Source organism: Zalophus californianus, chromosome 6 (genome assembly GCF_009762305.2).
Source record: "Zalophus californianus isolate mZalCal1 chromosome 6, mZalCal1.pri.v2, whole genome shotgun sequence".
Taxonomy (NCBI): Eukaryota; Metazoa; Chordata; class Mammalia; order Carnivora; family Otariidae; genus Zalophus; species Zalophus californianus.
Window position 1 is genome coordinate 52,445,344 of NC_045600.1, and position 23,135 is coordinate 52,468,478.

General features: G+C 36.1%; 1 protein-coding gene and 1 non-coding gene across 5 annotated transcripts in view; both read right to left on the reverse strand.

Annotated features, from left to right (window-relative positions):
• PRPF39 (pre-mRNA processing factor 39) overlaps positions 1-23,135 on the reverse strand; it is a 37,627-nt gene that overhangs the window by 1,911 nt on the left and 12,581 nt on the right. The window contains exons 2-13 of one of the 4 annotated variants that reach the window (XM_027569848.2): positions 21,385-21,731; positions 20,808-20,933; positions 20,544-20,612; positions 20,278-20,440; positions 20,031-20,149; positions 14,310-14,477; positions 7,423-7,588; positions 6,865-6,972; positions 5,565-5,729; positions 5,124-5,250; positions 4,498-4,766; positions 3,448-3,632 (exon numbers count right to left, since the gene is read on the reverse strand). In XM_027569848.2, coding sequence (XP_027425649.1) covers positions 3,448-3,632; positions 4,498-4,766; positions 5,124-5,250; positions 5,565-5,729; positions 6,865-6,972; positions 7,423-7,588; positions 14,310-14,477; positions 20,031-20,149; positions 20,278-20,364 — 1,394 coding nt within the window. In that variant the 5' untranslated portion in view covers positions 20,365-20,440; positions 20,544-20,612; positions 20,808-20,933; positions 21,385-21,731. Of the gene's footprint in view, positions 1-3,447; positions 3,633-4,497; positions 4,767-5,123; positions 5,251-5,564; positions 5,730-6,864; positions 6,973-7,422; positions 7,589-14,309; positions 14,478-20,030; positions 20,150-20,277; positions 20,613-20,807; positions 20,934-21,384; positions 21,732-23,135 lie in introns of those variants that run through there. The other 3 variants (XM_027569847.2, XM_027569849.2, XM_027569846.2) reach the window with 3 other exon arrangements.
• LOC113910809 lies at positions 4,322-4,407 on the reverse strand. The gene has a single exon (XR_003516294.1). It is a non-coding gene; the product is annotated as a small nucleolar RNA SNORD127 (small nucleolar RNA).

The following is a 23,135-nucleotide window of genomic DNA, read 5'->3' on the forward strand; positions in this document are numbered from 1 at the left end:
TGGGAAAGCACTACTCTGCACTTTCCTTCTCAGCCCATGTGATTCAAATGGGGCTTCAGGAATTCAGGACTGGCCAATTACAGTACTATATACCCCTGACCAATAATATGACCCAAACCAAGACATTTAGTAAGTCCTGGGATTTTTGAGCTACTAGAAAAATGCTTGGGTGCCTGGGTGGCTCAGTTGGTTAAGCGACTGCCTTCGGCTCAGGTCATGATCCTGGAGTCCCGGGATCGAGTCCCACATTGGGCTCCCTGCTCAGCGGGGAGTCTGCTTCTCCCTCTAACCTTCTTCCCTCTCATGCTCTGCCTCTACCATTCTCTCTCAATAAATAAAAAGCTTTAAAAAAAAAAAAGAAAAATGCTTGTTCTCTGTACTACAGTTGGCTGAAGGTGATGGGATATTGGTGAAGAGCTACCTTTGGTTATTTCTAACACAGGGGAGAGCCTACCTAAGAAATTTTTTTTTTTAGATTTTATTTATTTATTTGAGAAAGAGAGAGAATGAGAGATAGCACGAGCAGGAAGAGGGTCAGAGGGAGAAGAAGACTCCCTGCTGAGCAGGGAGCCCTATGTGGGACTTGATCCCGGGACTCCAGGATCATGACCTGAGCTGAAGGCAGTTGCTCAACCAACTGAGCCACCCAGGCACCCCCGCCTAAGAAATTTTTACACAACTAAGACAGTGACCTTGAGCGTTTCTGTCCAGTACAGAGTGAGTCCTGACCATTCCATAATTTATATACTTTGAGATCTAATTAACATTGCTTATCAAAGATACTGGACACCAGTTAGGATAAAGTGTATTTAAACTTTGGCCATGTGATAAACTGAATTAAAACTTAATACAAAACTACAGGGGTGCCTGGATGGCTCAGCCAGTTGTGTCTGCCTTCGGCTCAGGTCATGATCCCAGCATCCTGGGACTGAGCCCCGCATTGAGCTCCCTGCTCAGTGGGGAGCCTGCTTCTCCCTCTCCTCCTGCCCCCTCCCAACAGTACCCCCTGACTCGTGCTCTCTTCTCTCGCTCTGCACTCTGTCTCAAATAAATCTTAAAAAAAAAAAAAAAAAAAAAACATTCAAATCTACAACGTGGAATTGTTATCACTGATTAAAAAGATAATTTTTTAGGACGCGCCTGCATGGCACAGTTGGTTAAGCATCTGATTCTTGGTTTTAGCTCAGGTCATGCTCTCTGGGTTGTGAGAGCACACCCCGTGTTGGGCTGTGCACTAAGCACAGAGTCTGCTTAAGACTCTCTCTCTCCCTCTGCCTCTACCCCACCCCCGCACATGTGCGTGCTCTCAAATCCTTTTTCTTAAAAAAAAAAATAAAAAACTTCTAACATGATACGTATATTTTAAGTCTCACCTGGAACTCACAACTTCAAAAACGATGTCACTTGAAGCCAAAGTGACTGTAAAATCCTAAAGATTTTGTTTTCCTTTTACCATTTTCTGAAATATTTTTATAAAGACAAATGGCCTTATTTTTTAAAGTAATCATAAACCTGAACACAGATAATTAACATTTCTGTAGAAATGACCTTAATATACTTTACATGCATACACAACTTCCCTGGGCAGCCTGCATATATAGACATCTAATGGTAACAACCAGTAACTCTGATCCCAAAATGTTCAAGAAGCTATAAAATTGTTAATACCAGCAATCTCTGGTTGAGTGTTTACTCAGTATCAAGCACTTTAAATGGACTAGGTGTTTTTAAGACTTAACAACGTGTGGATTAAGTGATGAGAGATTGAATCATAACAAGAAAATCTGAAAACTGAGAAATACACAAATGGTAAGTGACACAGCTAAGATTTAAGCATATATTTGAATTAAACATCAATTCTTACTAATACATTATACCGCTACCTAAATTTCTAAGCTCATTTTTCAATCACTGCCTTTTTAAATTTTAACATCTTAGACCTGATATACAGACCCTCTATAACTATATTTGCAAGGGCCTAACTGGCATTTTTGTGTTAAGCCTTAGATTTGTCCACATATTATTGCAAAATTCAAGTATGTCATTTAATCCCAGTCAAAACTCTAATAGCATCCTACTGTCTATTTGTGGTACTACGTGTGCTCTAACCCAGCCTACTGTTCAATACACAGAACAATCAACATCACACTTCTACTACTTCAAAAGCTCTCCAATCAAGCAAATGTTACTTTTAAATGAACTTTAACTTTCTTCCATTTTATCCTCTCCTTGTCAGAATCCAGTAGTACCTAAATGAAGCCCCATCTCCTCTGTGAAGGATGACAAATCCATTCTGATCCACAGAAATCACAGTCGCCTTTAACAGTTTTGTGCCACCTCATATACTTACATATTTCCTCTGATCATCAAACCATCCACTAGACTAAAACCTGGAATTAAATATCCCATTTCTTTTTGTGCACTTTCTTCAGTACAAAATAAACAGAAGACACTAAATATACAGCACAGGTGGTTAGAAGCACAGACTTTGAAGCAAGTTCTAATCCCAGTTGCACAATGAAATGGAAGTAACTGACCTTGGAAAAATTTCTAATCTCTTTAAGCCTCTCTTCATCTATTAAAACAACAGTACCAACAACAACAAAAAAACAGTACTTATACCTTCATTAGCTAATTCATAAAACATTTAATGTGTCAAGCACATATATACGATTGTATTAAAAATTAACATGTTAAAATGTTTTTTAGTTTAGCTAAAATTTTACTCAACCATCAAAAATGTATACATGCATATATAAAGACACATAAATCCTCATTTTATCAACAGCTGTTTCAATAGAAATCACTCTAAATTAGGGTAATTAGAAAAGGGACATGCCTACTAAGTGGGATAGTTCCCTACTAGAAGCAGTTAAGACTGCGACAGCAGCAATACTCTAATCAATACTTCTACTCCTCTATTTTGCAGCTATAAATCATAAGCTTCTCCTTTTCCCAAATCCCTTAGAGTAAATCCTTCCACCACCCTCAACTTTCAGCTTCTTACAATGCATTAAATTGAATCCATTAGGCATGCTCTGTGCAACCATATCCATTTTCTCCAATCAGAGATAAAACAGCATCCCTATTTCAGATTAAGCCCATCCCCCTTTAGTGGCCTCTATACTGTTTCTGTGTTTTAGGGTTCAATCCTTGACCCACTTCTTTTTTCACGGGATTGCTGTTTCCTGCCTTCTCTCATTGTTTACATTACCATGCTAAAATTTTGAAAACAATTTTGAAGGAAAGACAAACCATCTGTCCTCCTGTTAAACACATACACATTTGCAAAACTGAATTTACCCTCCATATATATGAGGAAAAAGTAACCTAGGCAAACATTTTAAATTTAACAATATATTAATTTGTACTAATCATCAAACTCCCAACCAAAATTATCAATGCTCATTTGCTATGCAAATAGATAATATATAATTAAGATCTTACTTATTAACATCTGAACCAAAATCTTCAAGAAATTCCACTTTTCTCTGAGAAAATGTAATTCTCATTTTAATAGGTAATGAACCATGTATAGCTTTGTCAAAACAATTTAGGATATTTTCTTCATTTTGTCTGAGGTCACCACTATATTCCATTTCAAGTAAATTGAGGTATAACTTTGTATTCTCCTGTGTAAAAAGCAGTATCAATTAATAATATTTCTAAGATATTTTTATAAGAACACAGATATTTAAAATGCCTTAAATTTTATGTCTAAGTTTGAAAAATACTGAAAATCATATTAAAATGTAACTCAGGTTAATGTTTTGAGCATATATCAAAACAGGTGAAAAAACTAATTAGCACACTGAGAAGTAATGACCTAGCATCTCCCAAATTATGCAAACTGTTAAATCCCAGTAAGTTTAAACCCTATATCCTATCTTGGGTTTGATGTGGCTTGACCAACCATGACAAATATAAAATAAAACAAAAAATGGTTTCTACAGTTCCCATTAATACTGTTACCATCTTAAACTGCAGCTGGAAACACAGTTATAGACCTGTGTCTTAAAAAGACCTGGTATTAGCTGAAAATCTAAAAAGTGAGAAATATCACATACACTGCCTTTTATCAACTGATAAAGTGAAATACTTTTGAAAAGGAGAATCTCACTGTTATAGTTGCTAAGATGCAGACAACTGCCATGCTTTTGTTTATAAGATAGTCTCCCAAGTCCGCTACTCAGTAAATCTGCTGTAAAATTTCTAAACACGAGAGAAACAAAGTGTCACAATGTCTGCAACAATTCTTAATCCAATAATCTTAATTTTCTCAACCTTTTAATTCCTAATAATTTGAAAAATTTTTAAAGAATGGCAACATCAGTTTAGAGGGACTGTTGTCTTCATTTAGTAATAAAATATATTACATACAGACCAAATCTTTCATCATAGTTGCCAAAATAAGAAAACAAACAACGACCACTGTTCTTTTGTTGTTTTTTTGTTTTTGTTTTTTTATGAAAGATATTCTAAAATACAAATACATACTTTGTCTCTTTCGATTGCTTCCAAAAGCACCTTTCTTGATTTTGGAAGGTTTTTTTGTATTTTGAAAAGATGCCGGGCTAGTTTGATAGCATAAAACGATGATTCATTATTTGATTTGGCATTCTTAATGGCATCCTGAAGCAAATGTTCAGCTTCTTCCATATTTCCGTGCCGTCGTTCTAAACTTACTCTTCTCAAACGAACCATTGCCAATCCTAGAACACATTCTTCAAATGTTCTCAAGATATTCCTGGCTTCATTAATATTACCTAGAAATGTTAATTAAATGTTTATGCTTTTGTTTAAACTTCTGAAATATCCTTTATGCAAGGTACTGGCAAATAACAGTCCACAGGCTAAATCCAGCCCTCTGTTTTTTTTTTATTTAAAACTGAAAACAGCCATGCTCATTTGTTTATTATCTACAGATACTTCTGGGCTATAATGGTAGAGTTGTCAGGAGAGAGACCATAAGCCTGAAAAGCCTAAAATATTTACCATCTGGCCCTTTATAGAAAAAGTTTATTGACCTCTGCTTTACACCATCCCTCAGACTCAATTCCTAGAACTTTATCCAGAAGTTCCTTAAAATCCCAAAAATACCAACTGAATTTCCTCATTCTTACCCTGCTGTTCCTCAAAAGCTGCCCAAAGCATATGCACCATGGGTTTCTTTGGAAGATGAATAGTGCAAGCTCTGCTGAAGACATGCCTCACTCCTTCAATGCTATGGTTTTCCATGTACTTGGCATACTACATACAGAAACAAAGGAAATACTGAATAATTTACAGTTGAACGAGCCATTAAATATGTGACAGAACGATAAAATTCTATTTTTAAACCCATTCAGCACCTTTATTGAACCACTAGACTAGTTTCTGTAAGGAAGGACGAAGAGAGGCAACGAGGTTGGCATATGCAGCAGTCAAATCTGGTTGCAAGCAGACCATCTCCTAATGCAACAGATATAGTTATATGAACAACATTCAACAGAAGTACAAAAAAGGTTAGTCACTAGATCAATGTTTATAATATGTTCAAGTTTCAGAGCATCTAATTTTCTTACCTTAATCCAAAACTCCTCATAGAGGGCACATGATATGACACATCTTTCAAAGAGAACCACAACTCGTTCATGAGTCCCATTTTCAATTTCAAATTCTAAGTATTCTTTCCAGTTTTTTAGTTGTGCCTTTTCCAATGGTTTCACATGAAAATAAGGTCGTTTAATCTGTAATAAAAGTATGACAGGAAAAATAGTGTAACAGAGGAATGAAAGTAAACCAATACCAACACCAGAAAATGCATGACTACAGTAACAATACAAATTATCTAAATTATGTATGTAATTAATGATGGTGAACCAAAGAAATTTTAATCACCGTATTTCATGATAAAAACTTTTAAAATTATATTTCTTAGGCTTTACAAACGGAAGAAGCAGAATGTATCTTTCATTTATTTATTAATTGTAATGGCACTACACAATTTTATGTTCAGTAAATGTTTTTCTTTATTGAGTATTTTAAAACTGAACAATTATACATGTAACAGAAAGCAGATCAGCAGTTGCCTAGGGCTAGGAATGGGATGGGGGTTACTGAATGAAAAGGGACCAAGGGAACTTTCTGGGATGACAGACTAGTTCCATATCTGATTGCCATGGAGCACTGTAATGTGCATATACACGTCAAACCTTATAGCCAGTCAACAGAAAAACCACATACTATATGATTCCACTCAAATGAAAGGCCAGAACAAATCTATAGAAACAGAAGTAGATCAGTAGTACCTAAGGGCTGGGGGTAAGGGGTGGAGCAGATACGTGAGGGAGTAGAGGGGTGACAGCTAAAGGATAAAGAATTTCTTTGTGAAGTGATGAAAATGTTCTAAAATGGACCAGAATGATGGCTGTACCTATCTGTGAACACACCAAAAACTACTGAATTATACACTTTAAATGGATGAACTATATGGTAAGTGAACTGTATCTCAAAAAAGCTGTTTGGAAAAACAGAAATAAAGAATTAGAATCTGTGGAGGGAAACCCTCATTTTACTACACATCTAAAATGGGTGCATTCTGTTGTATGTAAAGTATGCACTCAAATAAGATGATTTAAAAAACTGAACAACTGTAATAAAATGGTTCAGATTAAATAAGTATCTTCCAACTGGATGAAATCTGAATTCATTTTGTAAGATTCTAAAATTGACAATGGAAAACGATAAAACTGATCATGGGAAACAGGTAATAGTATTTAAATAAGCAAAAATAAAAAGTAGAGAGACATTACTCAAAACAAAGAAAAATACATTATTCCTATCTTTATATTTTGAAGCCTATTACAAAACAAAAACACTTACACCTTCTTCAAATGTCCACCTTTTACTAACTTCATGCTCATTATAATTAAACATTTCTTGATGAATTTCAATGATTCTATGTCTCATGTTTTCTATTTCCGTAATTAGCTTGGGAAGAAAAAGAAAAAAATTTAAATCACATAAGTTATATACTGAAATTTTTAATACTGCTTAAATTTCGGTATTATCTATACCTACTTTATAATCTGAGAATAGTGGTAGGTTTTAAGCTGTTAACAATTATATGGAAAGTACAATTAACAATTCTAAAATTTCTACAGAACTTCCTAATAAACCACTTTCTTGTGTACATTTAAAGGGGACTAGTAGATTACCACATGGGCAAAATGTCCCTTCTAAGCTATTTCCAGGTGTCTCATAGTAAAATAGATTCTCTACCTTAACTCTCTTTTTAACCACACCATAGCTAAAGAAGTCCCACTTGCCTTAATTAGAAATTAATTTTATATGAGACACAAGTCATACAACATATGAAGTCAAGGCATATAAAGTCTAGTTTCTCATGCATTGAAGGATTTTTCAATTAAGTCTGGTTACCTTTGCTGGATCAGTAATGTCTTCAATTCCTGACGGTAGATCATCACCAGGAGGACCATCATCACCACTATGTCCGTTTACAGAAGCTAATTCCCTTCGCAGCTGAATAAACTGTTCACCAGTTAGCAGATCTCTAGGCAAGTTATTCTGTACATGTTCTTTAAATCTAAATAAGCCAATAAAAATAAATTCTCTATATATGAAGCATAATTTTAGATCCCACATTCAATTCCTACTACACAGTACCCTTTCAAAAAATTTCTGATTTAAAACACCAAACCCTTTCTATCCTTTTTTATAGTAAAAACCTACCACTTGATGAAACAGTCTACAGACATCTTCATTTCTTTTATGCCTTTGCAATATAACAGAGAAGGCATGGATAGGCATACATTCAAATCCTAACTCTGTCCATTATTAGTTATTTGACTTCGGGGAAGTTTTTCTTTTTTAAGATTTATTTGAGAGAGAGAGAAAACAAGCACATGTGGACGAGGACTTGGACAAGTGGGGGGAGGGGCAGAGGGAGAGAAGCAGGGAGCCTGACATGGGGCTTGGTCCCAAAACCCCAGGATCATGACCTGAGCCAAAGGCAGGAGCTTAACTGACCGGGCCACCCAAGCGTCCCAGTTTTTCCCTTCTTTAAGTCTTGGCTTTCTCATATCTAAAATGGCACAATACTATTTTGCAAAATTTATTTATTTATGCAAAATTACTTTAAGATAGAATCCCTACTTAAATTATAAATGATCATTTGTAAATGATCAACAAATGTTTGCCGTTTCTTCCCCACCTCCCAGTTACTCCTGATTCTGTGTCCGTGCCAAACACACCAATGAAATTATCCTAATTAAAGTCACCAAGTGCCTCTTACATGCAAAATTAAATGGACACTTGTTTCATAGTACAGGTTATACTCTAATAATGTCTTCACTACTAAAGGCCTTTAACCATGCTTTCCTTTCAGAAGGCACTGGGTTACCATTTTATTTGTTTGCCTCCAAGTCTCTGACTGATCCTTGATCTTTGAGGATTCTCCCTTCCTATTGGTCCCTGAATGTCAGGATTGCCAAGGATTCCATTTGACATTTTGTTCTCATCTATCTTCATTAACTTCCTGGCCAATCTTATTAATAGAGAAATAAGCATACTATGGTGAATCGGAAAACTAACTCAAGCCCATACTTTTCTCAATTCTAGATCAGTCTGTCCAATTGCCAAAACTCTGCACAAAGAAACAGGTTAATTTTGAGTGTTTTGAAAAAAGTAATTTTTCCACACACTAATTTTTATATATATATATATATATATATATGCAAATTTTCATCAAAAACACCAAGTTGAAGAGCTAAAATAGCTACACTATCTAAATTTGGAACCTTACGTACAACATCTTAAACTAATTGTGTTAAGCTTCATCCACGAATCAACACCCTCAGCATTTCTAATCTTGATTAATGGTACTGTCAACCATTCAGTTTCTAAATCTCTCTGACCTCACTTCACTTACATTCCACTGAGTAGCAGGTCCTATTGATTCTACCTTCTAAATATGTCTTCATATCCTTCTCGTTTTTCACCTGGATAAACATAAATGGCTTCTAGCCACTAGTCTCACTATTCCCATCTCAGCCCTAATACTGCTATCAAAAATGTTATTAAAAAGTAAACATGAAAAACATAAACATGATCATAACTGCCTCCTGCCAAAATAACTTCTTTTCATTTACCCTGCATTCATGCTAAAATCCAATCACCTTAAAGTCTTTCATCTTCTAACCCAGACTGACCTCTTCATTCTAATTATGAGACATAGTTGTACATGTACCTTATGCTCCAATCTTATGGACTTTTCCCCAAGTTTCTTAAAACTGACTTAGGCTAGTCACACCTGAATTTTTATGGATTTTAAGGCTTTCACTAATATATGTAAATAAAATGGGAAACAAATCTAGATTTTACAGTATCAGTAATAAATACTGCAGCTTAACTTGATCCATTTCACCATTGGGAGAGAACAAATACAGACTGCCTTATTTAAAAAAAATTAGAAAGGAAATAACTTTCAAAAGTTAGTAAGGAAACAAACAGATTTAGGGTGGCCTGGTGGCCTAGTCAGTTAAGCGGCTGCCTTCAGCTCAGGTCGTGATCCCAGGGTCCCAGGATAGAGCCCCACATCGGGCTCCCTGCTCAACAGGGAGCCTGCTTCTCCCTCTGGCTCTGGAGCTCCCCCTGCTTGTGCTCTCTCTCCCTCTGTCAAATAAATCAAATCTTAAAAAAAAAAGAAAACGTATAGATTTAGTGTTCAGATAAATATTAAAACTCAAAATGTTAGGCTACAAATAAAATTGACGACTAAAGAGCACAAATTTAAAATAATTGCTATATTATATAGGAAATTGTTCCAAATGGTGATAAAATATAACTACTAAGCAGTGAATTTTTATCAACCTTTCCAAAAATAAAACTGATTTATTCAGTAAAGAATGGCTGAGTGTCTAATATATATTGAGCCCAATTCCTATGTATTAAAGATAAAAAGAATTAATAAGTCTCAGAAAATGACAGATGTGCAGAGCGATATATGAGACAATTTCAAAGCAGTGTTATTAATGTTAAAATAAATGTAAGTAGGAGCACATGGGTGGCACAGTTGGTTAAGCCTCTGACCCTGGGTTTCAGCTCAGGTCACGATTTCGGGATCGAGGGATGGAACCCCATGTCGAGACCTGTGTTGGGCTCCATGCTCAGCGTGGAGTCTACTAAAGTTTCTCTCTCCCTCTGTCCATCCCCCCTAAAATAAATAAAATAAAAACTTTTTTTAAAAAAGACAAAACGTAGGGGCGCCTGGGTGGCTCAGTCGGTTAAGCACCTGCCTTCAGCTCAGGTCATGATCCCAGGGTCCTGGGATTGAGCCCCGCATCGGGCTCCCTGCTCAGCGGAGAGCCTGCTTCTCCCTCTCCCTGCCGCTCTGCCTACTTGTGCTATCTCTGTCAAACAAATAAATAAAATCTTTAAAAATAAATAAAAATTTAAAAAAAGACAACTGTAAATAAATAGAGTGCTGGCACAAATGACAGAACAAATACTTTCTATTTTGGCAAACTAAAGTTTCACACAGAAAACATTAAGCTGTATGGTTTTGAGTAATCTGAGTTAACCAGACAAATGGGAAGTAGAAAAGGCATTACAGTCACAGAAATACAAAACAACAGTGTCTGCTGGGAAATTATCAGTATTTAGATAGGTCTGGAGCTTAGGAACTACCAGGGATTGGGTCTGAGAAGTTAAATCAACATCAGAAACTCTCACGCTAAGGAAAATTTTAAATTACATATTTCCGTAGAGATAATTTCATCAGTATACATCTAATATACAGACCTACACAACAGAAATATTTTGGGGGGGGACTAATTTATTTATTTTTTTATTATGTTATATTAATCACCATACATCATTAGTTTTTTTAATTTTGTTATGTTAATCACCATACATTACATCATTAGTTTTTGATGTAGTGTTCCATGATTCATTGTTTGTGCATAACACCCTGTGCTCCACGCAGAATGTGCCCTCTTTAATACCTATCACCAGGCTAACCCATCCCCCCACCCCCTTCCCTCTAGAACCCTCGAACCCTCAGTTTGTTTTTCAGAGTCCATAGTCTCTCATGGTTCGTCTCCCCCTGATTCCCCCCCCTTCATTCTTCCCCTCCTGCTATCTTTTTTTTCTTAACATATATTGCATTATTTACATCATTAGTTTTTGATGTAGTGTTCCAAGATTCATTGTTGCGTATAACACCCAGTGTTCCATTCAGTACATGCCCTCTTTAATACCCATCACCAGGCTAACCCTATTACCCAGCACTTGAACACTTTTAAGATTTATTTATTTATGTGAGCTGGAGGTGGGGGAAGCACGCCTGTGCACAAAGTGGTGGAGAGGGAGAGAGAATCCCAAGCAGACTCACCACTGTGCACAGAGCACGACCTGGGTCTTGATCCCAGGACCCTGAGACCCCCACCAGAGCTGAAATAAAAGAGTCTGACGCTCAACTGATTGAGCCACCCAGATGCCCCTAAACACTTTTGTTTTAAACATATGCTTCCTCCTCTATACTTCTGACCAGCTTGAGAGCCAACACCATTCACACATAGCTTGTCAGAGCCTTAATTTCTATAACTTAAATGGTATATAATCTTTTACATAGCAAGCACTAAATGACCAAGTAGGAGTGTATTAGGCAAAAGAAAACATTTCACTGGTTCTCAAAGCAGTTAGTAATGTCATAAGATTTATTTACACAAACACGACTTGTGAGTTTGCTACATACATTAAGGAAAGTGGTTGTCAATATATTAAAAGAAAAAACAGATTAGGGGTGCCTGGGTGGTTCAGTTGGTTAAGCATCTGCCTCTTGATTTTGGCTCAGGTCATGATCTTAGGATCATGAGATCAAGCCCTGTATCAGGCTCCCGCGTTCAGCACAGAGTCTACTTGAGATTCTCTCTCCCCCTCTCCCTCTCTAATAAATAAATCTTTTTTTTTTTTTTAAGATTTATCCATTTGTGAGAGAGAGCAAGAGAGCACAAGCAAGGGGAGAAGGGAGGGGGAGAAGCAGACTCCCCACTGTGCAGGGAGCCCGACACGGGACTCAATTCCAGGGCCCTGGGATCATGACCTGAGCCAAAGGCAGACGCTTAACCATCTGAGCCACCCAGGCACCCCTCTAATAAACAAATCTTTAAAAAAAAAAAGAGGAGATTAAAGAACAGTATGTGTAATGCAATTCACTAATAATATCTATTATAAGCATATATACAATTTTAAAACCCTACTGGGATTTTTTTTTTTTTTTTTTTAAGATTTATTTGGGAGAGAGAGAGCATGAGCGGGGATGGGGGACAGAAGGAGAAGCAGGCTCCCTGATGAGCAGGGAGCCCAAGGTGGGGCTCAATCCCAGGACCCTGGGATCATGACCTGAGCCGGAGGCAGATGCTTAACAAGCCACCCAGGCACCTGGGATATTCATTTAACAACAAAAAAGATTTGGAGGAGACTATACCAAGAACTTTGGAGCCACACCATCTGGGTTCCAATAAGCTTCTAAACACTAACTCACTCTGCGACCTCATGCAAATGTTTTAATCTTTCTGTGCCTCTACTTCCATAAAAGGAAGACAGTAATATCCCCATAAAATGGGGATAATAAGATACCTCACTGGCTTATTATGAGGATTAAATAAGTTATAAATGCTATAAGTTACATGCTTAAGTTATAATGCTGTAAGTTATAAATAAGCATTCAGAACAGCATCTGGCATACAGCAAATGCCATGTAACAAGTGTTTCCTAGTTATAGTTTATCTTTCTTACCAAAAATAAAGTTCTTATCATTACAGAATTTTATCTATACTGTTGATCCTAGAAGAACTGGTTTAGGAAAAGGCCTCCTCTTTGTCTCAAGGATTTTTAAAACCCTTGTATTCATTTATTCAACAAATATTCATCAAGCATTTCCATATGTCAAGTTTTGTGTTAATAATGTCTTTTATCAAGTGTCTTCCTAGGTCATTATACTGTAGAAACCTGAGTATCTCCTCTGTTTCATGAAAAACAGAGACCGTATATTCACATCTACACAATTCCTATTCCTAATCTGGATCTGCATTATTTCTTCTATCTTTAGCAAATTGATCCACATAACTTTTTAGATGCTTCATAAAGTCTTCTACTTTTTTAGTAGTCTTCTACTTTTTTAGTAAAAAAAGTTTAGAAAATCACTTACTTAAAAAGTACTTAAGTTTACAGGCTCTAACACTATACTATTTATAAAAGTTGTAACAAAAATGTAGCAAATATGGTAGCTTAAAAAAGCAAATATTTATCAACATAGCAAATACCTGTAAAACAAACTTTCTTGTTCAGAAAGACTTTGAGTCCTTATCAGTGGGATATTTTGAGTATATTAGAAAACAAAATGTGGAACTCACATCATACAGAATTAGTTGTTTTAACAGTACTCATAAAAATGAAATACCAGTCATGACAGAAAATCATAGTGGAAAATTTTAATGAAATTATTTTTGACTGAATAAAAACAGATTTAGACTTACTACATAAAATAGATCTTTCACTATTTTGGTATAAGGTGTTATATGAATCACAAGAATGTATATTAAGTTTTTGTTTTTAAGATTCTTTTTTTTTTTTTAAGTAATCTCTACACCCAACTTGGGGCTTGAACTTAAAAGAGTCACATGCGCCATCGAAAGAGCCAGCCAAGGCGCCCCGAGCAAATCATTAAGTTTTAAATAAGCATATTTATGTGCCATGTACTCTATTAACTTAGTACCACAAAGAATAACTAAACTTGGGTTCTATTTTCTCATTCTTTCACCACTCTGAAATACCTAAGATAGGATTCCCATTATTCCTCATCTATAAAATGGACAAAGAAAAACTTCTGTTTAAAAACAGTAAAGTTCCAGGGCGCCCAGGTGGCTCAATCGGTTAGCGTCTGCCTTCGGCTCAGGTCACGATCCCAGCGTCCTGGGATCAAGCCCCAAGTCAGGCTCCCTGCTTAGTGGGGAGCCTGCTTCTCCCCCTCTTCCCTACTTATGCTCTACATCACTATTTCTCTCTCTCTCTCAAATAAATAAATTTTTTAAAAATAAATAAAAAGTAAAGTTCCTAAACATTTCATAAAGTATATGGAAAAATGTCAAAATTTGAACGTGTGTAAACTGTGATTATCAAGCAAGAAAATTTATGCATTTGCATCTAAAAGAATCTCACATGACATTTCAAGAGAATTATAATCCTCAATATTAATTAATTACCTGAATAATCAAATATTTTAATGATTGGATTTTTTCACTCACCTCTGAAAATGGTGACTATACAGCTGTGTTGGAATACCAAGAATACGATCATATATAGCTGTAACTTCTCTCAGGTTTCCCTGTTCATTTTCCCAGTTTATATACATTTCCCACAGTCTGTCAGATCGGAAATCTGTTCCTGCAGCTAGAACCGCATGCTCGAAAGTTCTGAAAAATCAAATTACCTCTAAGTTATCTCTCCAAGATAAAATCACTTTTAAAATATTTCTGCACCTTGCAATATATACAAATATCAAATCATTAAGTTGTACAACTAAATCTAATATATGTCAATTATACAATTTTTTAAAAAAATTAAAAATAAAAATAAAACATTTCTAAATTTCAGAAGATTGTGCTAAATTCAAAATTACATTCAACTGCTCCCTATACAAGTAGGGAGTAAAAGGCAGAAGAAATAGAAAAGTGTACAACAGCTACGTTTTAAAGAGAAAGGAAACAAAGGAAATATGCGTACTTTTATGTAATTTTATCTTATACAGAACTACAATGCAAAAATGTACACATTACAAACATATAAAGAGTGACAATGCAGACACTTAAATATTTGTGAAACTTGAATGTTCGTCAAATAGATTCATTTATAGCAGAAAACAAATTTTTTCTCAATTTAAAGAATAATTTTCTGGCAAAATAATTCTCCAAGAAGGGACCCAACTGCCTTGTAAGGTAATGAGAAGTATACATGTATTTTAAAACTTTCAGAAGTCTCTCCTGATTCTAAAATTACAGATTACTAAAAAACAAAAACAAAACAAAACACCACCACCTTGTGTTTTTAAACTACCTGACTCATTTCAAGAGATTTTTTTCTTTTAAAGATTTTATTTATTTATTCGAGAGAAAGAGAGAGTGAGAGAGAGAAAGAGAGCCCAAGAGGGGGTAGGGTCAGAGGGAGAAGCAGACTCCCTGCTGAGCAGGGAACCCGATGTGGGACTCGATGCCAGGACTCCAGGATCATGACCTGAGCCAAAGGCAGTCGCTTAACCAAATGAGCCACCCAGGCGCCCTCAAGAGATTTTTGTAAGCAATTTTAATCATTGGATTTGATATCCCAGTGGGATAAAACTTTTAGATACATATTTTCAAAATAGTATCTTACAATCAAGAGGGATTTTTAACAGTATAAAACCATACTACTTATATTAATCTACAACCTTAATACAATACCAATCAAAGCTCCAACAAATTTTGAGTGGAACAGGTAAACCAAATTCTAACATACAGCTAACATACAAAAAGGACAATGCAGAGGGCATTTTCCTGAAAGCTATCAAAAGAAATTAGGAAGCTAGGGTGCCTGGGTGGCTCAGTCGTTAAACGTCTGCCTTCGGCTCAGGTCATGATCCTAGGGTCCTGGGATCAAGCCCCGCACTGGGCTCCCTGCTCGGCGGGAAGCCTGCTTCTCTCCCTCTCCCACTCCCCCTGCTTGTGTTCCCTCTCTCGCTGTCTCTCTCTCTGTCAAATAAGTAAAATATTTAAAAAAAAGAAAGAAATTAGGACGCTATAGTAATTAAAAGGATGGCGTTGGCCAGGTAACAGAGAAATGGATCACAAAACAGTTCCAAGAAAACAAAACAGATCAATGTACACGTGAGAATCTAGTATATGATAAAGAAGGTATTTTAAATCAATGCAAAAAAGTTGGACAAAATAAAAGGTTAATCTATGACTTAAAAAAGGATAAAAAGACACGATAAAAAGACATCCTGAACAAAGTTTAAAAATGTGCTAAAACTGGGGTGCCTGGGTGGCTCAGTTGGTTAAGCAACTGCCTTGAGCTCAGGTCATGATCCCAGAGTCCTGGGATCGAGTCCCACATGGGGCTCCCTGCTCATCGGGGAGCCTGCTTCTCCCTCTGACCCTCTCCCCTATCATGCTGTTTCTCTCTCTCCCAAATAAATAAAATCTTTAAAAAAAAATGTGCAAAAACTGGAGGATGTTAATATACGCATAAAGGATTAAGAGTATGTGTTTATGCATGTGTGTGCACAAGTATATGTTTATGTCTGAGGTTTCTAAGACAGTAAAATACATGTTACTGCCCCTGCAGAATCCCAAAATGATTCAGGAAATTTAACGCACCAGACACTAAGAAAAGTGGATGGAGTTGGGAGAGGAAATATGGTAAGAAGGTAATGAACTAAAGACAGGATGTTTCTAAGAAGATCGCCTTAAGGAATGGTAAGAGACTCTAAACCTCCTTTCCTGCCGAGCTATGGGATTTCAGGAGCTAGGTATACATTCCCCAGGCAGATCAGATGATCCTTCAATGAGAAACTGCCTGGCACAATAGTAAAATATAAGGATACCAACACTGGGATTCACCCAACAAAAACCTGAGTGGCCATTTGATCACCCTACTGTGAAGCCCACCAAGCCAGCTAATAATAACTGCATATAAACCCTGAATATAAAACAGAGCTTACATTCAGTTTATTAAAATCTAATATTTTGGGGTGCCTGGGTGGCCCAGTCATTAAGCGTCTGCCTTCAGCTCAGGTCATGATCTCAGGGTCCTGGGATTGAGCCCCACATCAGGCTCCCTGCTTGGCTGGGAGCCTGCTTCTCCCTCTCCCACTCCCCCTGCTTATGTCCCCTCTCTTGCTGTGTCTCTCTCTGTCAAATAAATAAATAAAATCTTTAAAAAAAAAAAAACAAATTCATCTTTTTTTAAAAGATTTTGAGAGAGAGTGTGTGCAAGGGGCAGGGGGGGTGCAGGAGAGAAGTAGGCTCCCCACTGAGCAGGGCTCCACATGGGGCTCAATCCCAGGACCCTGGGATCATGACCTGAGCTGAAGGCAGATGCTTAACCTACTGAGCCACCCAGGTGCCCCTAAAATCTAATCTTTAACATAAGCAGAAATCCAGAAATCAGACAAGTCAGAGATGAAAACAAGTGAACAAAAACACAGGGCGCCTCGGTGGCTCAGTCGGTTAAACGTCTGCCTTTGGCTCAGGTCATGATCCCAGACTCCTGGGATGGAGTCTTGCATTGGGCTCCATGCTCAGCAGGGAGCCTTCTTCTCCCTCTCCCTCTGCCTGCCTTGCCTGTCTGCCTACTTGTGATCTCTGTCAAATAAATAAAATCTTAAAAAAAAAAAAAAGTAAACAAAACACTTCAGAGAAAACTGTGATGGGAGCAGAGGATAACGTCAACAGTCCTTAATACTTTTTAAAAAGTAATAAAAAGGGGCGCCTGGGTGGCTCAGTCGTTGAGCATCTGCCTTCAGCTCAGGTCATGGTCCCAGGGTCCTGGGATTGAACCCTACATTGGGCTCCCTGCTGGGCGGGAAGCCTGCTTCTCCCTCTCCCACTCCCCCAGCTTGTGTTCCCTCTCTCACTGTGTCTCTCTCTGTCAAATAAATAAAATCTTAAAAAAAAAAAGTAATAAGATATTAAGCCATGTAACAAGAATAGGAAGATATAAGAAAAGGAACAATAAAAAAAAAGATTCTTGGACATTAAAAAAATAATGGCAGATAGGAAAAATCCAATACAAGGGTCAAGGAAATGCCTCAAAAAGCCCAATAAAATCTGACATGTAAAAAGTAAAAACAAAAATAAGAAAATTAAATGATTAAAACATAAGATCCAATGTCCAACTATTAAAAATAGAGAAAACCATAGGAAGGGAATTATCAACATAAGAATATACACAATATATCTTAATTTTATTATTTTTTTAAGCAAACTCTATGCCCAACATGGACCTCAACTCATGACCCCCAAGATCAAGCGGTGAATGCTATAGTGACTGAGCCAGCCAGGTACCCCAATAATATTTCTCAGAAGAGAAAGACATGAGCACCCTAGACTGAAAAGGCCCACTTAGTAAACACAATGAATTAGAAAAAGAAAACCCACATCAAAGCGTATCATTATAAAACTGCACTTATAGCAAAGATAAAGAGAACATTTTAAAAGCATCCATGAGAAAAACAAGTCATACAAAGGGAATCCAGAGTTACCATACTTCTCAATAACAACACCAGAAGCTGTAAGAGAGTGAAGAGATGCCTTCAAAGCCCTAAGGAAAAATTACTTCCAACTCAAAATTCTATACCCCACTGATCATCAACTGGTTGTTTCAGACTTACAAACTCTTAATTTTTTTCATCCCAAGCATCCTTTAACAAGAACTTATAGGACGCACTCCTCTATAAAGGTAGACATCAGCCAAGAAAAAACAGGATCTAAAAAACTCTCAAAATTAGAGCTTGAAACCCAGGAAAGAGGTAAAGATATCTCCTAGAATCATGATGAGGAAATCTCAAAATAACTGCTGTATGGAAGAAACAGAACAGAGCAGAGCAACCAATCCAGACTACAGAAAGAGAAGGTTCCAAGGATATCCTCCAAGAGGAACGGTAAAAAATGGAATTTACAAATTTCAGAGTATAATTCCCTTTCACAATTTGCAGAGTAAGTAGAATAACACTAGATATATACATTTTTTAGCTTCCAAAAAATGTACATAGCATTTGTACACTGTGGAAAGTCAGTTATGAGTACTAACTACTGAAAGTGGCTGTTGGAAGGGGTAGGAAATTTTAAATGTTCAAAGAAAACTAAGCAAGTGGGAAAAAGGAGGTAAGGATAAAAAGGGGTAATTAACTCCAGGAAAAATAAAAGGCTTTGAAACCTATCAATATTGGAAAAGTAAGATATGGGAAGAGTATAAGTGAATTAAAAATCTCATCTACCGTAACAAAATCATAATGTAATGAAGAGAGAGAAAGAGCTACTATTATAAACATATAGGAAAATGCAAGAAACAGCTAAAATACTTGAAGAAGGGTGGAGGAACTGCTTTTTGTTGTAAGCAGTTTAACACTGACTTTTTCAACTATATGCACATACTTTGATAAAAATAAAAACCAAAAACACATTTAACATAACAATAAAAAAATTAAAAAAAATACTACTGAAAAAAAAACACATTTAAAATTTCCTATAATCATAAGAAAAGGACAATCCAAAAGTAAAATGAGCAAATGATATGAACAGGCAATGAGCAAATGGCTTATACAAGTACGCGAAAAGATGGCAAACTGGGATGAGCAGTCTAGAGATAGGCAACCTAAAATACTGAGATATCAATGGAGGTTAAAGAGAATGTGGCACAGCTATGGGAAAGTATGACTACTCTCATATACTGTGGGAGTTTAAATTGATACCACTTTTGAAAGAACATTTGATAAAAGTTAGTTGTGTGTTCTCTTTGACAAAAGTTCCATTTCTAGCACGCTCTACATAAATAATGACTAATACAGACATGTTCCCTGTGTCACTGATTACTTCCTATAAATAAGGATTTGGACAAATAAAATACAGTACTTTGATACCACAACATACTTCTTCAATGCTTGAAAAATTACGATAGGGAGAGATTCCAAAACATTGTTACATTAAAAAAAAAGCCAAATATGTACAATACACACATGCACATCTGTATGTATATGAAAGAATACACAATTCATAAACCACAAAGGCAATGGGCCAACGGGGGTGTGGAATGAGGGCATTATTATCTGTAATTTTTATAATCATGCATAAGTTTACTACGTTTCATTTTTTTAAATAGTGAAAAAGAAATGTATGTTAAACATTCAGTTTAGCATTCATGAGTAGTTCTATTATCATCAGAATACTTATTTCTCCTTTGAAGGCATTTGAAAATATCAATGTTTAGCATACCCTCTTATTGTACTGTTTGTCTCAGATTCACCAGGGTCCAATGTTTCTTTTAAGAAGTTTATATAATGTATCCATAGGTCAACACTAAGAGGTATTGCCTGAAGCCCCCGACGATACACCTAAGAAGAAAACAACAAACTGTACTTCAAATATTTAATTATTTCTTAACAGAGAGGCAACACTGTGTTATCCGGTGAACCTTAGAAATACTAATTACTGGAATTTTGTTTAAATAATCTACCATTACCATTTGGGTGGAGGTTGGATAGAACATGGCAATGTTCTGATCCCCACGTGCAGAGTCTTGATCTTCAAAGCGCAGCAGTCCCTGCATTCTGACCGGGTTGTGTGGGCAGGCTTTGGGTTACAGACCATAGGGCACAGACCCATTAGAGCATCAATGACAGCGTCTGACCAAAAATGCAATAAGACGTAGCAAATGTGACTAGCAAACCAACTATATTGTTTGGAAAATGAGAAATAAATGTAAGTGAGAGAAAAGCCCTGCCCTACTTGTTAAGCTGCAGTGTAATACAGAGGCTTGCACTGCAAAGCTTGACAAACTGTAGAGGTTTAACGCACCTGCCAACAAAGAGAGAAAATATTAGCTACAAATGCCACAAGAGTGACAAATGCAAATAAAATACCCTATAAAATTGTTTGACCATAAATCGTAGGTACTGCCAGCCAAAAAAAAAAAAAAAAAAAAGTTTTTGTTTCGTTATTATTTGGCTTACAGTACCTAATGGAGATAATTTTATTCAGTAATGTACGCACCTCATCTGATTGTTTAATGTTGTCATGCCGCTTTTCAAGGTCTGCATACTTTTTCCAGTAACCATAGCAATACGGATAGTGTATGAAAAATTTGTCAAATGCTTTCCTGGCAGCCATCAAGTGATTCTGATGAAAATAAAACAAGGTGTTTAAAAATCCTGGAAGTTTGTGTCACAAAAATAGTTATTTCTTCCAAATGTATTATCTCAAATAAAATAAACTGACAGATTTAAAAACCACACACACAGATCTTTTTCCTGCATATTACATAAGTCTTATCCTTCAAAACAAAAGGAAGTAATTCTGTCAAATAGCAAGGTAACTTTATTTCAGTGATTATACACACACGTACGCACACACACCAATTACTACAAATATTAGACTTTGTACTAATATTGACAAATACATACAAATGTTATAAAAGTTATTTTTAAAGCTAAAAAATGTACACATCTAATGTTATTCAACTTAATCTGAAAATTATAAAAGAGGCAACTTTAATTACAAAACAGTAAACCTCCTCTGATATTACTTGTTTAATCTGTCCCTTCTAGTTCCATTTAAAATAGTTACTAACCTCCTGTTCTACATACTGAAGCAAATATACCCAGCCTGTAAAATCCTGAGGATTGTTTTCTACAGTTTTCCAGAACTTTTCATATTCTGGAGGGAAATTTGCTTCTGTTTCTGTCACTGGAAGGTCCACAGCATTTGTTATTTCATTTTCTTCTGTAGTTGCATTCACATTAGGAGATCCATCAGGGGACTGTTCCATTTCCGTAACATTCATAATCTCAGTACTGAAATCAGCAGACTGTTCTACCACTACCTCTGAACTGTTGCCTGTGCTGCCATTACTAGAATTTCTGTACTCATCCATGTGAGAATTTTGCATAGTTGTTTATTTTGTCTTCAGTTAATGATCTGTGGAAACACAAATAAAGAGGAACATCTTCCAAATGTTTATTTGGCATCATCAAAACCACCTTTTAAAAGTCCCAATTAGCTATTAAAGGAATTTATTAATTTCATTCTTGATCTCTAAACAATGAAACCACTTAATCAAAGAATACATGTATGTTAAATCTGGGAAAATGTTGAAGTTTTATCTCTAGAAAAATTGCATTAGCCATGTAGCAAGACACTTTCAGTTGCCTATCCAATATCCCCTCTTACCATCTTCCTAGAAAAGCCCACTTGACATGATAGAAAAATCCTTCTTGACAGTAGACAACAAACAAGTAGAAATTAGAATTGATTCGAAGAAGAGAAACCAACCAGAATGAACAGGTTTTACATTGAGGAAGAGGAAGGGTGAGCAGCAGAGAAGGCAGGGTATAGCCAGACGAATTTGAGAGGAAATGATAGAAGTAAATCTACAGAGGCATCTGACAAGAGATAATACAAGAAGCAAACATAGTTGGTACACAGTAAAAGAGAATCCAAAGTATTAGACTATCAGAAAAAAATGTTTCCTTCCCATTAGCTTTTCCCAGTTTGAGCCATTTGAGGCCCTAGAAAAAGGCAAAGAAGTTCTCAATTTATTTTTCTCTTTTTCCCCTTCCGTTAAAGAAAAGACACGTTTGAAGATTAATTTTCCATATGCAAATTTGTCATTGGTTTCTGTCTTTTGATTTCAAAGCCACTGTCAAACAAACAAAATGTTGGTTGATACATTCTGAGTCATTACCACCAGCCCTATTCTAATTGCATATTTAAGTGGGACATAATGGTTTCTTCTGCAATCAGCAAATTTACCACACCCCTGCATCTTCAGAGATTATCAATTACTCCACACCCTGCAATTAAAATGCTGTAAAAAGAATTAAGAACATCATCCTTACCCTTAGGGAGATCATTTTTCTGATTACTCCAAAAATCACAGAGCCAAAAGAATACACTAAAGTTATTTTTTTAATAAGTTATTCCAACATATTCTTCATAATGTGGCAGTTAACTAGTCCCACTTTATTCTTGACAACAATCAATAACTTCCAATTAGCAACATAAAACAGCAAAGGGGCAAAAAATATCAAAAGGAAGGAGACAATTGTGGTTTTCGCATAAAGACAACCAAACCAACAGAACAGAACAAAGAGCCCAGAAATAAACTTTTGCTTATATAATTAAATGATTTTCAACAAGGGTACCAACATCATTCAACAAAGAAAGGGTAGTCAGTTTAACAAAAGGTGCTGGAAAACTGGATATTCACATGCAAAAGAATGAAGTTGGAGCTTTACCTTATACCCCATACAAAAATTAACTCAAAATGAATTAAAAGCCTGAATGTAAAATGTAAAAATATAAAATTTCTAGAAGAAAACA